The sequence below is a fragment of the Oryzias latipes genome, chromosome 7 (genome assembly GCF_053564925.1).
Source record: "Oryzias latipes strain Hd-rR chromosome 7, Olatipes_Hd-rR_3.1".
NCBI lineage: Eukaryota > Metazoa > Chordata > Actinopteri > Beloniformes > Adrianichthyidae > Oryzias > Oryzias latipes.
Genome location: NC_136243.1, coordinates 35,344,948 through 35,361,374, shown reverse-complemented (window position 1 = coordinate 35,361,374; position 16,427 = coordinate 35,344,948). Strand labels below are relative to the sequence as shown.

The 16,427-nt window shown below is 48.2% G+C and overlaps 1 protein-coding gene across 20 annotated transcripts in view; it reads left to right on the top strand.

Annotated features, from left to right (window-relative positions):
* The window catches only part of agrn (agrin), a 241,860-nt gene that overhangs the window by 77,943 nt on the left and 147,490 nt on the right, over positions 1–16,427 (top strand). For 16 of the 20 annotated variants that reach the window (XM_078949690.1, XM_078949682.1, XM_078949687.1 and 13 more), the window contains one exon: positions 14,226–14,261. In XM_078949690.1, the coding sequence (XP_078805816.1) occupies positions 14,226–14,261 (36 nt within the window). Of the gene's footprint in view, positions 1–7,173; positions 8,800–14,225; positions 14,262–16,427 lie in introns of those variants that run through there. The other 4 variants (XM_023956316.2, XM_078949686.1, XM_078949689.1 and 1 more) reach the window with 2 other exon arrangements.

Below are 16,427 nucleotides of genomic sequence, written 5' to 3'. Positions count from 1 at the left end.
CAATATTAGCGATAACTTGTGATGAACAAATAGCAAAACAACCGAAGACATAATTTTTTCTACACTGAAACAGTTTAACAATTCTACTCTAAATGACACTTGTCTGCATAGGAGGTGAACATCTAACATAAAGGCCTCCATCCGATTGGTCAAATGCATAAATGCATGCGATCGGTTAAATACTTCAAGCTGCCTTAAGTTTGTGTTAGCACATTTTAGCTAACCATTTGTTGTCTGTTGTCTTTTGCGATGTGCGTTTTGCACAGCTTGATATCGCGATAACGATAAATCTGCAATTTATTGTACACACCTTATTTAAATACTTTATTTTGATCAAATTGTTCAGACACAATGCATTGTGGTCCATATTTGCCAGTCTAGTGAGCATGGATGCACACTGGAGACTTCTGGGAAATTTCTAGGGCACTTAATTCTGGAGTTGTAGATCCAGACAGCACTAGAACATGGCGAACGCTCTATAAAGCGAGTAGGGAAGGAATTGTGTTTGCATTTTCTGTAGGTCTGTCATGAAAACGCGGCAGGAAGCATTTTAGTCGTGTGAGGCGAGCAGGTCATTCCCCTTCTTTCCATCCGTTTCGTCATGGTGCGGCGGCGTTTTTTTTACCAGACTCTCTCACACAGCAGCCTGTCTGACTGCTCTCTTATCAAACGCTGCTGGAATTATCCCGACGCGCAGAACACAACAGAAATGCACGGAAGCTGTCTTGTTTGAGGGAATAAGTTGAACACATGGCGCCTGATTAAGCATATAAATAATTTATAGTCATCTCGTTTATGGGCTGCGCTTCAACAAGGAGATATTGCTCACCAATTAATATTCTCTTTCTACCATCTATCTGTGAAGATTCAGCCTGACGTGGAGCCAGCTGCCAGAGAGGAGCTGAGGGGGAAAAAGAAAAACATTTGGTGGAAGAAAGTATGTTTATTACTAGAAATGCAAATGAAACTGCGGCGGTTTGATGTTTGCTGGATGCCAGAAGGCTGAGCAGGTAGATGTGCAGAAAGTACAGTAAGTGACTGATGTGAGGCTGTAGGAATTTAAATGTTAACGCAGCAGGAATAGTTGTGTAGAGAAAAATCAAAACCATTGATACACAACACAATGGGTCTGCAGTGCAGCTGAACGTCTGTGTTCACAATGATGTATGGCATCAGACATGCAGCTCACGGACCAAAGCATTTCATGCACAACAACTGTTTTCAGTCTGTGTGAGCAGAGCTGCAGCCTGAGCTCCCATAGTTTATCCTGTAAGTATGAATAGATTTCTGCCCGTTCATCGCTGTAAGTAAAAAGAGCCGTGTTTCAAGAAAACGTCTCCTATTTTGTGCCCGACAAGAAAAAGAATCCCATCAGGAAAGTTCTCCAGAAATAATAAAATAATCTCAGTTTGAGAAAACGTGAATTTTTGTCTGAAAACAGAATTCTTGGTCAGACCACCTTTCCTAACCCATCAGCAGATATTTCTAGCTTATTGAAAGAACATTTGCCAATGGGGGACATTTTTGGCATATCCCATCACAGTCCTTCACACATCATCTCTGCACTTTTTCTCGTTTATTATCTTTGTTAGAGCATCAGTTCAGACGCAGAAATGTTCGTGGTGAAAAACGTGGATCGACGCAGAACCGCAGGAGCCGTGAAACTGTTCCAACCTGAAGTGAAGTTATTAAAGCTGGCAGTAGTGTCTAAATATTGATGTATTTGCATCCATTTATATCAGCGGGCGGGTTTCTTAACAGCTGGTCGCGTTCAAAGGAAACGTCGCGGCTCTTAATGACCTGCCATCCTGATTGTCTCACCTCGCTCCTCGCATGACAGGTCTGCAGCCGCCTGGCCCACTCCCCGCCACAGATGGCTGACTTGGCCGTAGACTGACATCTGTATCGGCGCTCGGCTTCATCAGCCTTTCCTTCGCCACCATTGGCCCCGGGTGCCAACATTGCAGAGAAGCGTCACACTCTGCCGGCTCCTCCCACAGCTCCCAGGTTGCTTTTTCTCGTCTCCTTTTTGGTGTCAATCTTTTTCGCTCTCATTATTTCCCAAACTTTGCTGGTCCAATGGAATCATTTCCCACGTGGCCAATAAGGAGAACTGTTATTGGTAATGATTTGAGTAAACGGGAAGGCAGTGGAGGGGAGCGGATATTGGATGCAGACTGCAATCACTGCTGAATTGGCTGTTGATGTGCAGGAACAGGAAGTCTGGCGTGTTTAACAATCGCTTCCTGCTCTCTGATGGAGTTTTTCTACATTTAGACGGCTAATGGGAAGGCAGAGGTGGGGATGGTAACACGCTACAAACAGATACTGCTTACTTATGATGTGCCCGGAGGTGAAAATCATCTTCATCAAGTGTAGAAGCTAAAGTCCAGCAGTGGAGGTTTGCACTTCCTAACATTCCCATCCAATTATCCATATTCGGAACCCGACAAACTCCTTTTGGGGTCACATGGTTGCTGGAGCCTATCCCAGTTGCTGTTGGCTGAAGGCGGGTTACACCCTGAACAGGTCGCCAGTCCATCGCACAGCAACACACACAATCCCACTCAGGGGCAGTTTAGAGTCGTCAAAGAACCAATCAAGCTGTCAGGAAGGAGGCCAAGATGAAACGTTTCATGATCAAACGAAAACACGACAAAAGCCAGCAGACAGGGGAGCAACTGAAACCAACACCAAGAACACAACGGGAAAACCATTACAGAAGAAGAAAGTCCACACAGAAAGCTCCCAGCTGGGATTTGAACCACTAACCACTACATCACTGTGCAACCCAACATGCCTCATTCCTCCTTCTAGTGTTTCAACATTGGATTGAAAAATGTAAAACGCTGAAACGTTATCTGAGCGTTTCTCAGTGGAGTTTGTTCCCCAAACTGACGCTAACATGACGTCAGGTTTATCTGGAGCTTTTTGAGAAGCAAAACTAAAATATCAAACGGCATCAAGAGTTCATCAAGTAGCCAAAACGCATCAGCTCCCATTTACGCCAATGGTAAACAGTTCTACAGCAAAGCTGAAGATGATGTGGCCACGCCTCCGTATTTATCTGGTGTTTGTGTTTATGTGTACATGAATGATTATTTCTGCTAGGAGTTGTTTTTGTGTGGAAGACTCTTTAATCCAGAGCAGAAATCTTCATCTGGACTCGTTGAAGAACGTTTCTCCTCGTATCCAAGAGACTTTCAGAACGTCTCCGTGGAGGGGGGGTGGGGGGGCTGTGGGCACATCTGGAGGATTGTTGATCGATACCGGAGTGATTAAAAAAAAAAAGACGTGAATGAAAGTTTTCAGGGATAAACAGATGGAAGGAAACAAGTGGCCTGTGAAAGAGGCAGCTGGAGTTTATGGAAACTTTTACTTTAATGAGCAAAGAAGCAAAGAAGTGAGCTTTAGGTAAACCGTCTGCAGCCTTTTGGGGAAAAGACATTGAAATGAAACTAGAAGGAGCTGCGTTTCCACAGGAAAATGCTGGGTTGATGCTATATTGCTAATGAAAAGTGAAAACAGCACAATAACAAAAAAGATATGTTTGTAAAAAGAATGCCAGAGCCGGGTATCGAACCAGCGAGCTTCTGCACCAAGGATTCCCCATTTATTTAAATGGAGGCAGAAATCCTGGAATATCTGGAAAAGTTCAAGGATTTGAAGGAGCAAAGGTCACAGCTGGAAAAAGCTGAAAGAGCTGAACATTTGAATAGTTGAATGGTTGAAACAGATGAAAAATTATAGCAGATGAGCGCCAAAAAAATGGAGGAAGATACAATAACAAAGAAAGAAACAGGAAAACAATGATTGAAGGATTTATAGCATTGAACCAAAGAAACCGTGTTGTCTGCAGTTACCAGTAGTATCTTGTTTGTGCCCCCCCCCCAAGCTCCTTTGCGGATGCTAAGCGAGTTTAATGCCTCTGAACGAGCGCTGCTCAGCTCTGAGGATCATTTAGACGACTGGGTCACGTCTGACCCGCCGTGATTAGGGGTTAATATCGCAGAACGACAGGTGACCCACCTGAGAGTCTGAGCAGACGCCTTCGCTGGGTCCGGGCTTCCGCCCGCCCGGTTGGCTGCACGGCTCGATGCACACGGACAGTTCAACACGGTCATTTGATGTCAAACTAATGTCCCACAAGGCGACGCCTGCGGCCTGAACGCACAGATGCAGTCAGGTGACCGACCTCTGATGGGATGTAGAGCAGCAAAGCTGCACCATGCGCAGATCCCCAAGTAGCCTTAAATAGCTGCAGATGAATTCTGAGTGTCTGTGCTCGACCACAAGAACAGAAAAGGAGCAATAATCCAGTTAATGTGCTGGAAAGGAGTCCAACATGAATGGAGGAGTGGGCTGCCGGACAGACTAATGCTGGCGATTACCAAAACGCTTCAAGTCTGAAACTTCATCAGCTTCTGGAAAAAACGTTTGTGCTCTGAAACATTACTGACTGAAGCAAAATCTGCTGCCTTTAGCCGGGATAAACCCCACTGACCCCCCCACTATTTAAGGAGGGAGGCCAGAAAAGCCTTTGGTCTGTGAGACCAGCGACGGCTTACAGCCCCCTCCCATCATCCTCTGACCTGTTGTCAAAGCGTTCCCAGTGGTCTTTTTGTTCGGATGATGCTGGTTTAAGCCGAAATCCAAAGACCTTTGTCGTTTACTAGGACATAGTTTCTGCAGAGCGGCAGGAGTTCATTAGAAATACTATGGAGAGATTTCTGTGCAACCATCACTGTTTTGTACGACGGAGTTTTAGGGCCACGGTGAGAACAATTCTGGAGGAAAACTTATATTTTTGTTCAGATCAAAGTGTAAATAGATTTAATCTGCTACAGCAAAGTTGTCTGTTATCAGAGCCGAGTCTTTAAGATGACAGACGTGGAGCATCTGAAGTTTGATTTCGGGAAATTCTGAACCTTTAGGTCAAAGATTCTTCCAAACTTGATCCAGTCTTTGAGCTGATTGGAAGAATTTCTGACCAATCAGCATCAACCTTCATGTCCATGTCTGTGATTATGCAAAAAGTATTCTTGTGAGCGTTTTTAAAGCCTCACGCTGAAAACAGAGAGTTGTCAATGCTAAATCCCTTTAACCGCATTTACTACGTCACAAATACGATCTTTTATTAAACGCCGTTTTCTCGTCTGCTCCTGCTTCGCAACGATTTGAAGAAAGAAATACTGATTTTCTGTTTGCTCTGTCGTGAGCGGCGCCAGGATTTCTGCGGTGGGGGGGACCTCAGCTCTTTGTCCCGGAAGTCGTCTTCAGACGTTTGCTTCCTTCCATGTTGTTTTCGGACCAAACAAACATCTGAAAAGCCGTTTTTACCTGAATGTACGGCCGTCTGCTTCTGGGCTAATCTTCCTGTCGTCTCTCTGGGCTTCAACCCTCTGGAAGCCTCTGAACCTCTTGGAAATCTTTAAGTGTTGATGATTCTTTTATGTGAACATGAGCATCCAGCCGCTGATCATCACTCCAGGTGATGACCATCAGAGGACCTTCCTCGGTTTCTCTTATTTTTATTAAACATGGCAGCAACACAAAAAGACAGGAAATGGAAGCAGACTGGCCTTAATGTTGCTGTGTAAATCTCCAGATAACAGCCTCTTTTTTCCTCCACTTTTCACCCGATGATCCGTTGGTGGAGAATTTCTCCTTCTGTGAGGCCAGAGACGCCTTCCTTTCAGATCAATTTGGTGAACGGCGGCCGGACGGAAGAGCGGGACGTGCGCCGCCACCGGTGCTTCCGCACACATAAACACACCACTCCCAAAAAGCCCCCAGGCTTGATTGAAGTCTAATTACCAATCAGTTATTTAACAAGACAAATGTCTGCGTCTGCATAAAGCATGACACACACAGGGTTAAAGAAGAGAGCAGCTCTGGAGCAGCAGGCTGTTTCAAAGGCTGCACAGAAGCCTGTTAACCGTGTGAGGAACTTGTGGCATTAAAAATGGATCAAAGCAGATCAGCTTTGATGTGGATGAAGATTTCATTTGGGTCGGAGCAGCACAGAGGTGCAGGGACGACCCCCCAGCCCCCTCTGCTGGTGGAAGTTAGTGTGTGCTTTCACACACACACACACACCCACACACACACACACGTCAAGTGAAAACATCTATTTTGTTTCTTTATTTTTACCGCTGGTTCTGACCCTTTACAGACAAACTGAAAGCCCCCCCCCGGTTGAGAAATAAATGTCTGAATGGAAGCAGGACCCCCCCCCCCCACCAGTGAACTTTTCTTCTCTGCAGCATCAGATGCTCGTGGGTCCAGCAGACAGAGGCCGCCGCTCGCTGTGCTCGCCCTGACAATTACTGCGCCCTGAGAGGGGGTCTCTGTGGATGAAGCCCAGGATGCATCAGTGTCTATGTGGTTGTTTAGAGCGTGGGGGGTGGAGGGGGGGGGGGTGAAAAAGAAGTGCTAAATAATTGATGCCAGATTCCGCCCCGCATCTGCCGCCGCCGCTGTTGAGTTTCTTCAAAGCAAACATTGAATTCAGTGACTTGCTGAGACACAGGATACCCCCCCCCCCCCGTCCTGACCTCATTACCGCGTTGGGAAAAGACAGTAAAGCGCTGCTTTTGAACACCCCCCCCCCCCCCCCTTGCATCAGGTCAGACGCTGCGTTCAGGGATCGCAGTAATTCTGGGTTTCGGCGGATGTTAATGAACTGAAGGGCAGCCCGTCGGTGGCGATGAAGCGCCGCGGAGTTTCGCGCCGGTCACAGTCGACTGGCTGTGTCGAGTCGCAACACATGACTGACTTTAATGTCTTCAAGATTTGCCTGCCCCCTCCCCTCGGCGGGGGCCCTTCTTTCCAGTGCGCCTCATTAAATCTTTGTGGAAATTCTCCGGCTCTTGTAGAAGAGACTTTTCTTTTGATTAGGCTGCAAACAAATGGGGGGGGTTTGGTTGACATCTCCCAAGTCTGCAGCCGCCTTTTGTTTTTCCGCTGCCGCCCCCCCTCCCCACTTTGACAGGACTTGAGAACTACTCCCCGACGCCTTTCTTCCTGCATGTTTTCTTCTTTTCCTCCTCTTTCCTGACTCTTCTCCAATCGGCTGAGCCTTTGTTAAAGACGACCCCCCCCCCCCCCCACACACACACACAAACACACCCCCTTCACTATCTCTCCCCCACGCGCTCATCCCTTCTGCTCACTGCGAGCGCGGCGCTCAGAAGGCGAGTGTTTGCTCAGGCAGGGACATGTCGCTGCTTTTGTCTGACAGAGGAACAACGCTGAAGGTGGGCCGAAGTGTCGGGATCAGCTCTTCCTCCTCCTCCTCCTCCTCCTCCACTCCCGGTCTGCTCCGCACAGGGGCGGCTGACATCGGGACCGATACCTGCTGCCCGGGGGCTCGGCTCGCTCTGAACGCCCGCAGCCTCACTTGCTGCTCTGGCAGCCGGTGAACGGCGGATTCTCCCGGAGGAGAGGGAATCTGGATCTCTGCGAGGAGCGCCGGACCCACGGCTGAAGGCTGGACATGCGTGAACTCAAGACGGCCAGAAGAAGCAGAGCAAGTTCTGGATCCTTTGAGGCTCGGAGCGGCGTTTTCCTGTCATGATTTGTGCGGAGCTTTCTTCCCGCGCTGCCGACAGGAACTGGGGATAAATCCTGGAAATCGTTGCCCCGGGCGGGCTGCCTGATCGCGCGGAGCTCTCCGTCTTCCCCTTGTTGGAGTTCTCTCACATCTGCAGCTGCTTACAGCTGTAGCCTGACAGGTCGACTCTGCCCCCCCCCCCCCCCCCCCCCCTGACCTGTTTCTAACCACGGGGTTAGAGGGGGGCCAGCTGCTCACCCCCCCCCCCCCCCCCCCTCAGTGAGACGGGAATAAAGGGTATTGAACCTCGGGAGGGAAACGCAAAGCTTTTTTTCTTGATGCTGGAAAGATGGAGAAGTGAGGGAGCGGCAGAAACAAACGGCGTTTGAGGTCGTGAACCACAGAGGTTGGCTGGAAAAAGTTGCTGAAAGGTAAACCAGAAGGATCGTTTTTCCTTGGATTGTTCTGAAAGGATTTTGACGAGACGCCGGAGCTGCCGTCTCTTCTTGACCTCTGACACCTGAGTAATTACCGGCCCGTGTTGGCGGGAGTGAAGCCAGCGGATTCCCGTTGTGGATTTACTGTCGGTCTGGAGTGGAAGGATTTCTGCGTGGATCTGAGACTCCCACGTCCGGCCGCCAGGGTTGGAGCTTTGGTGGACGTCCATGCCAGAAGCACTCCAACACGCATTGTTAAAGTCATTATCACACCACCCACTTCAATCCACGGCCGTGAGGAGACACGGCTCCGTCACGCACACACACTTCCACAGTAGCTCCCGGCAGGAATGGAGGTGGTGTGGAAAGGTGGAGGGTTTTAGGAGTCCCCCATCCACCCCCCAGGTCCAAATGGATGTTATTACCTGTAAGCATGTGCAGCTCTCCAGCGGTTGAAAGCTTTCTGCTGCGATTTTCTGAGAGGGACGTTCCGGCGCTCTGAGACCGCCACCTTCTGCATTATCTTCAGCCCTCACTTCACCGCCATCATTTTCTCCAACGGGTCTCTGGGGACCCCCCGGCGCGCTCCGCGCCCCGCCGTCCCCTCCGCCCTGGAGGGGAGGGGGTCACTGGATTGGAGCATGAGCGGGTGTCATTATCCCTCGCCGCCGGGACCGGAGCGGGAGCGCAGATACCAGCACAAGGTGTCCCTGGTGGTGCGCTACTTCATGATCCCCTGCAACATCTGTCTGATCCTGCTGGCCACGTCCACCCTGGGCTTCGCCGTGCTCCTCTTCCTCAATAACTGTACGTGGGTCCTAACAAGCACACACTGGACTGTAAACACATCTGCACACCGAAAACCCAATTCCAAAGCGGCGTTTTGGTCGAATCTATTAGCAGGACAAACAACCTTTTACGTTCCGTCCTGGAAGCTGTGAAAGCCCGGCTCACCCAGCCTCTCAGGCAGCTTTGTTTGCCCTTGAAATGGGGGCATCTGGTTTGGTTAGCCCCCCCCCCCCGTCGTCTACGTCTAAGCAGGCTGTTTCAGATCTCATCTCTCAAGCCGTGGCATTTACTTTGTACTGTGCAATGAAATATATCACCAAGATTAAAGCCTCTGGTGGCAGAGACAGTTATCTTCTGCCCAGATCCTCCTGTTATCTGCTAAAGAATTCCTCCCTTCGCTTACTGACAGCAAAGCCACTTAGGGTTTTCTCTGGCCAACTTTACATGAATCTATATTTTTCTGGTTCAGATCTAGAAAAGTCAGGAACTGTTGTCATTTCAGGGTCACATTCAAATACGGAACCAGAACACCAATGGGGGACCTAAAGGGGACTCCGGCTTCCCCCCACCGTCCAAAAACATGCTTCATAGGTTGATTGGTTACTCTAAATTGTCCATAGGTGTCAGTGTGAGTGTGGATGGGTGTGTGATTGTGTCCCTGAGACAGACTGACGACCTGTCCAGGGTGTCCCCCGCCTTTGCCCACGAGTGGTCGGGATAGGCTCCAGCAACCCTGTTACCCCGAAAGGGACAAAACGGGTTTAGAGGACGGATGGATGAATTTCAAATGCTGGTACTGTACATGTTTTCATTAACGTCCTCCTTTTTAATGACTCTGAATTGGCGATTTCCATCTTTACTGACATTTTTGTCAACCTGGTCCAGATTCCGGGTCGGTAGCGGTCCGGTCTACATGGGGGTTGACGGATGCTGCTGTGAGGCTGACCTGCAGCTTTTTGGGAGAGCTGTTTGTTATTCTGGCTGGTCTTTTCCCGAGCAGCATTTATGAAAGCTGCTGCAGACGGGGTTTAAACGGGGCTTTCAAGGCGGATCTAAAAATGCCAGCTAGTGATAGGAAAATATCAGATAATGCTCATAACAGTGGCTGCTCTTTTAAAATTCAGTGGAATGGGTGAATGCACTCAGAGGGTGGCATTCAACAACACCAACTAATGGAGTTTAAACTGCGACAAAATCAGACGGCGTGTTTCAATGAAGGTTTTATCCCATTGGTTTCCAGCTTAAGCCTCTTCTTCTGCTTTAGATGTGGTTACTCTCCAGCTTTGGCTTTTATTCCTCACAACATACAGCTGCTGTTGTTCTGGACTAAAAGCTTCTGTAGAACCCGTCCTCCTCACAGACTTTCCCAAGTCTTAATGTTTTCTGTAAAATGTAGATGTATTTGGGCTCTGGCATGTTCTTTGCATCGTTTTTGAGGCTGAATATTAAGAAATTGACAGATTGATTATGATCATATAAAGCAGGATGAGACACTAAAACCAAGTTTAAAACAAAATCCATATTCTTGTTGGACCCTTTGTGGTTTGTATCGTCTTGATGTGAATACAGGAAATAATCCAAACAAACACTTAATGGAGTATAACACACACGATGGAGGTATTGGACTTTATTATCGTTTTTTTGTGTTGACACAACGTGGAATGATTCAGATCAAATTGGTTTTCTCATCAAATTTGATCAAAAAAGCGAGATTTTGGTGAGAATGACCATAAATATGGAAACAAAACACCGCAAGGGACATGTGTGGCGAGCTTATGTTACAGCCAAACAGAACTCACACCTTACAACTAGAGAGTGGTGTAAGGACACTGGACCATAAATGTGTCATAAGTGTGTGTGTTACTTCCATTATCCTTACGAATACTTCACCATACGCTTATCACACACACAACAATGGTACGTTCCATTTTCACTATGTCTCCGTACAAGCCTCAAGGGAACTGCAAGACACACCTTTAAGATGCAGCCGCTCCTCTACAATAATGGATTGGATTTATCTGTGCTTTTCCAGACACTCAAAGCGCCTCCATTGTGTCCATTATTCATTCACTCTTCATTCATACTTGGTGATGGTAGAGGCGTGGCTGCCAGTTCGCGCCTACGGTCCCTCTGACCATCACCAGGATCATTCATGCACATTCATGCTGGTAAGCAGTAGCTTTAAGGGTCTTGCCCAAGGGCCCTCACTGGGTGGTGTTAACTGCTCACCAATTCAATTGCTTGCTTGTTCATTCCCCCCCGGGAATCAAACCCTGGTTTCCTGCATGTCAGTCCTTCACCTTACCAACCGAGCTGCTATACGAACTTTTTACGGACCCAAAACCCCACAGAACCGGTACGGGTCAACCCCCTGTACGTGACTAAGGCAGAACATCTGTGCCGATGGCGACATGCTGCATCTTCTTCAGGTTTTCCGTCTTTGTTGGCTGGAGTTTGACTTGGACTCCTTTGCAGTTTTTTTATGTCACATCGTCTAATGTCCACAAATGTCCTCCCTTTCAGGATATCGACTTCTTGAAGGCAATGCCCCTGAACAGCAGAGCGCGTCGCTCCATCATCTGTCAGAGTGTCTTGCCGTCTTTGTCTCTTGTCCCTCTGGTAGAAACTTGCAGTTGTTTGTGGAACAACAGGCCATTTGTGACCTCAAATCGGTTGTTCGCCCATCTGTGTGTGATTTTCTACGGACTGTGTTAACGCAGCCCCCCGCCCCCTCTGTGAGTGGAAACATCCCGTGTTATGAGCCCCCCATGACGCCACAAGGACAGCTGAATGGGATAGTTACAGCGATGTGGAGGAAGTGTTTACGGGGGAGGAAGGGTGTTAGGAGAGCCATGCAACCTCTGAATCACCGATTGGTAGTAACCATACAAGACGAGGCATGTCCATACATTCACATGCAGTGCGTGTCTTCCCTCCCCCCAAAAGTGCTTTTCCTGCCAACCGATCATCCCACACGGGCGCCTGGCCGCTCCATCATTCGGTACGGCGACACATCCGCCACAGAGCAGCAGAAGGTGACACACAATGGCGTCCGCGCACACACTTCCTTCTGCACGTGGCTAAATGTCACAGCCAGACATTTATTGATTTGCTGAAGATATAGGCTGAGTGATGGCTGTGTTGTGACATTCAAACAGGCAGGGTACTCACGCAGGGTTTGCCAGGTGCAAAGAAGATGGGGGTGGCTGATATGTTTATGGAAAGACCTTATCTTGTCCTTCGGTTATGGAAATGCAAAAGAAAAGTCTTCCAGACATGAATTACACCTTCTCCTTCCAGATCTTTACCATTCACTAGGCATGACAGCGCCTTTGTCGCATCTACTTGAGCCTTAGTCACATGCGCCCATACAGGGAGGGGGGGGGGTGTTTTTGGTTGTTTTTGGTCCGTGGAGGGTCGTAGAAAAGAGCGGCTACACCTTCAGGGGAGTGCAGGTGAGAGTTTTCTGTTCTCTTGAGGCTCGTATGGCTACGTCAAGGGACGTCATGAAAGTGGAACGTACCATTGTCGTAGTATTTTAAAGTATGTAAAGTATTTTTAAGGCTAATGAAAGTGGCACACACTTATGACCTGACGGCACACTAGTCCTTACTGACGGCACCCAAATGCAATGAATCCTTCTGGTTTGGGTGTGGCTGGAATTCTCTGACACCAAACCTTTCATTTATCAGAACAGAGCTGTTCAATAACGCTCTTTTAGCGTGTTCAAGTGCGTCCAATAGCATTCAGCATTCAGGCTGCAGGGATCCTGCAAGGATCACATAAACAGGATGGAAAAAAAGGAGAAATCCGTACGACACCTGTGTCTCACATATTCCCCACCCACCCCCCTCCCACAATGCTTACGTGTTGTGTTCACTACGACCTGACGCCTATAGAAAAAAATGAGCATTTTCTCTCCACTGCTTCACTGAGCGGTCTATAACGCTTCAACCCCCCCACCCCCACCCCCAGATGGAGATCTGTTACCTTCATGACTGAATTGGAAACGGTCTTAGCTCTTTATTCACCTCTGGGATCAACCTCTCGTCATCTTTACCCCCCCCCCCTACACACAAACACACACACACACACACACACACACTGTCGACTGTAAGGGGGAGGCGAGCCGAAACTGTTGGGTATCACTATAGGTTAATGCCCCAAAGGGGGCTTTAGGGGGCGTTGATGCTCAGTGCATCAGTGCTCTCTGACGAATAGTTTTGTGAGGAACACAGCCAGGTGGGCTTCCTGGGCGCACATGGTGGTTCTGTTGGGTCATTCTTGGGGCTTCAAAGGTCTGGATTTCTGGTCGTAAAGTGACGTTGTTTTTCTTATAATTGCCTCTAGAAGATGCAGTGGGTTTGATATACACCGTATATTTTTGTTTCTCCAGCCATGCGTGTCACAGACACAGACGTTCCAGATCTCTTTCTCCTGCGTTGTTTGGCGTTAACGGCAGCTGATTCACCGTCTGTGTTCCAGTCGGCTCTTAGGAACTGACTGGATGAGGCGTCCATTGTTTTCTGAACTCCCTCTGAAAGGATTAGTATTTCTAGCACAGAATAGCAGGTAACTGTTATTTGGGTATTGATGTTTCTCCTGGTTTGGGGGTCTCAGGAGGAACTCTGGATGTTTAAAAGTGAATGTAATTTTTTAGGAGTGTAAACAAACGGAGGGCTTGTGAGGTTCTGAGAAATCGGTTTTTCAAGCTTTTTCTTTTGGTTTTTACCTAAAAGTTCCCATTTAACCTAAAACTGCAGCTGTTTTTTGCCTTTACTCTTCCTTAGACCTCTGTTTTAACTCCTCCTGTCCTTCATTTTTAAGCTGGATGTGTTCAGCATGAAGTCTGCGAAGGACTCGGGTTACACCAGGCTTTTCAGCGGAGGGTTCCTCGGTCATTTGACTCTCCGGATCTTGTTTTGTGGTTCCCACGGAGTAAAGCCTGATGTCATCCTCTGCTGGGTATTGACCAGAGGAGCAGCATGATGTCATTTGATTTATTAGGGGAAAGTAGCTGTTTTTCTCTGCTCATGGCTGCAGGTGTGCGGGAGCAGAACAGGTTATGTGTAATTCATCCGTCAGGTTTGTGAAATGTTAGCTGGCACTTTTCAGCTGCGAACCCAAAACCCCACAGCTGAGCTCCCGCTCCTCCTCTGCTTTGGTTTGGCCGTTTGGTCCGGAATGATAAGACCAAAAAGCATTGAAGGACAGCTCACTGATGATGTCCATATCACTCAAATGCACTCCTGCCCATTTAGCCCGGCTTGATCCCCGCAGGGCGACGCCACCGTGTTGTGACTGCTAGATAAAGAGGCTGCACGCTCTTCCACCGCGCCGCTGTGTTTGTTTTAACTCAATTACCTGCTTTTCACCCGCAGGAAGTTAAAGTATTTCCGTCAAACTAACCTATTTGCCTTTGTGTCTTTTTTAATCTCTTTCAGACAAACCTTCTCACTTCACCCCGACTCCCGTCGATGGTAAGTCCGTCTCTTCATCACCTGGTGTTTGTGTGTCTCTGGACTTTTCCCGCCAATAATGAGGGCGGACGGCGGGTGTCTGCCTTTGAAGTGGCCAGCCGTCTTTGCCAGCTTTGGCGGCTCTGCTCCTCGTCTCCACGCCGTTGGTATGGCGGGCACGCGGCCAGGTCTGCTTTGATGTGGGAAGGATCTTTTGATGACTTGATTTGATCTGCTCCGCACGGCTAGTTGGGCGGATGTTCAATACGTGCTGCAGCAGCAGCATTCACGTCCTTCTGATAGGGTCTAATAGGATAATACGCCTTCCTCATCCGCTTGTATCCAGCGTTGCTTCAGGCAGCAGGTGGTTTGTGGGCCAGAGGCATGAACGCAGGAATGAAATGTTTGATTCTGTTGGTTTTAATGAAATAAAAGCCACTCTCTTTCTTTACTTTGTGAAAAGCACACGGCAGGACTGTTAACCGTTTGTCAGTCTGGCAGGTCTGCAGGCGGTGAAGCCAGAGGTGTGAAGAGAGAAAACATGCAGAAAATGTTTGTAATGATCTCAGGTCTGAATGATGCTGGGCACAAAAGAGCATCGTGTGGGCTCTCCGCATCTCTTTCTGATAATTGCTCAATCATGCACTCTGTGGGCCAGCGTGTGCAGACAGACAGAAAAACAGCTTGTGGAAGATCTCAGAGAAGCGTCTCTCAGATTAGGAATCGTCAGCGCTGGAAGCCGCCGTCTTGCATTTCGCCGTCGATGTGAGATAGTCCCAAAAACAAAAGCATTACTCAATTCTGTGTCACCTTTGCCCCAGAGGATCATTTAAGACGCCCAATCCTTCTCGTTGTGTGCCATACACACACACACAAATAAAAGTAGCAGCAGCAGGCAGATGCATTCTGCGGCGTGTTTGTTTTTGTCTTATTGACAGATGCAATCGTCTTGATAAATGGCCGCATCTTATAGAGTCTCTGTGTGTGCTTTTTGAAGCCTTGAAATTTCACAATCTATTGAAAAAATGAAGCGGCATTCGGGCGGTGATGCAGTCTCTTGTCTTGCATTGAATCCCCCCCCCACACACACACACAATGAAGTAAGGCCCCCACTTATCGATTTAGCCACTCATTTTCCATATATTCAAGTTTTTGCTGGTTGAAGGGCACAGTTTGTTGCTGCACTAGTCGACCGTTTAAAAGCTGCTGCTGGTCCTTAATTACATTTTCAATAGTTCTTCAGGCTTTTCCAGCCTATCCTGTTTTAATATGCCAAGCAAAACAAAAAGCAAAGTCTCCAATCAGTAAGCCTGCCCTGTGGGACCCGGTCTCTCTGGGTCATTTCATGCTGCAGAGATTAGTGAGACAATTAGAGTTGGCCCAAATACAGCCGTCAGCCACTTTTTGAAGACGCTAGCTTTCAGCTTCAGTGAGACGGGGTGAGATTCAGACGATGCTTTTGACGAGCAGACGGCTAATGTAGCTCTGCCTTCATACAGACTCCTCCCTAATAACACCTGCTGCGTTCTACTGAACTCGTCCTCAGAGCCAAGGACGCTCCAGTCCTTAATTACAGCCAATCCCAGACAACATTCCCGAGCAGCCTAGTTAGTGTGTGAAATGCCATTGATGAGGCGGCCTTATTAGTGTGAAGATTTTCCTGCAGAAAGAGAAGGCATTTGTTCTGCAAATTGGAGGGAGAGGATCTTGGGACTCGCCTCAGAAAAAGTGCAGTTTTAGCACAACGCGAGCAAAGCCCTGGCAAGGCGTGCAACGGAACGCACCACCCACAAATAGCTGACGAATCCTCCCCAATGAGCGGCCTATAATCACCTGTCAAAAAAGTGACAAAAGTCTGGGAGCAGCCTTTAATTAGGCGTTTTCTTTGGAGGCTCAAAGGCGCAGTCGCTGGGCTCAAACCGCAGTCATAATTGCCTGTCGCCTCCTGATAATAAGACAGTTGTTGTATGTTTGGTCAGTGCCGGAACGCTCATACAATTTGCAGCTTGACGGATTAATATTGGACTTCAGAAACGTGCGTTGGCTGACAGAATTTCTTGATGAACGGAGCTTTGGCCTCAAGCTGTTAACAACAGAAAAAGACTCGTCCTGTTCTGAGCAGAGCTAAACAGGCGGCCCCAAATTTTCCCTCCAAAAGAAAAACGCCACAGATGCTTCCCTGGAGGT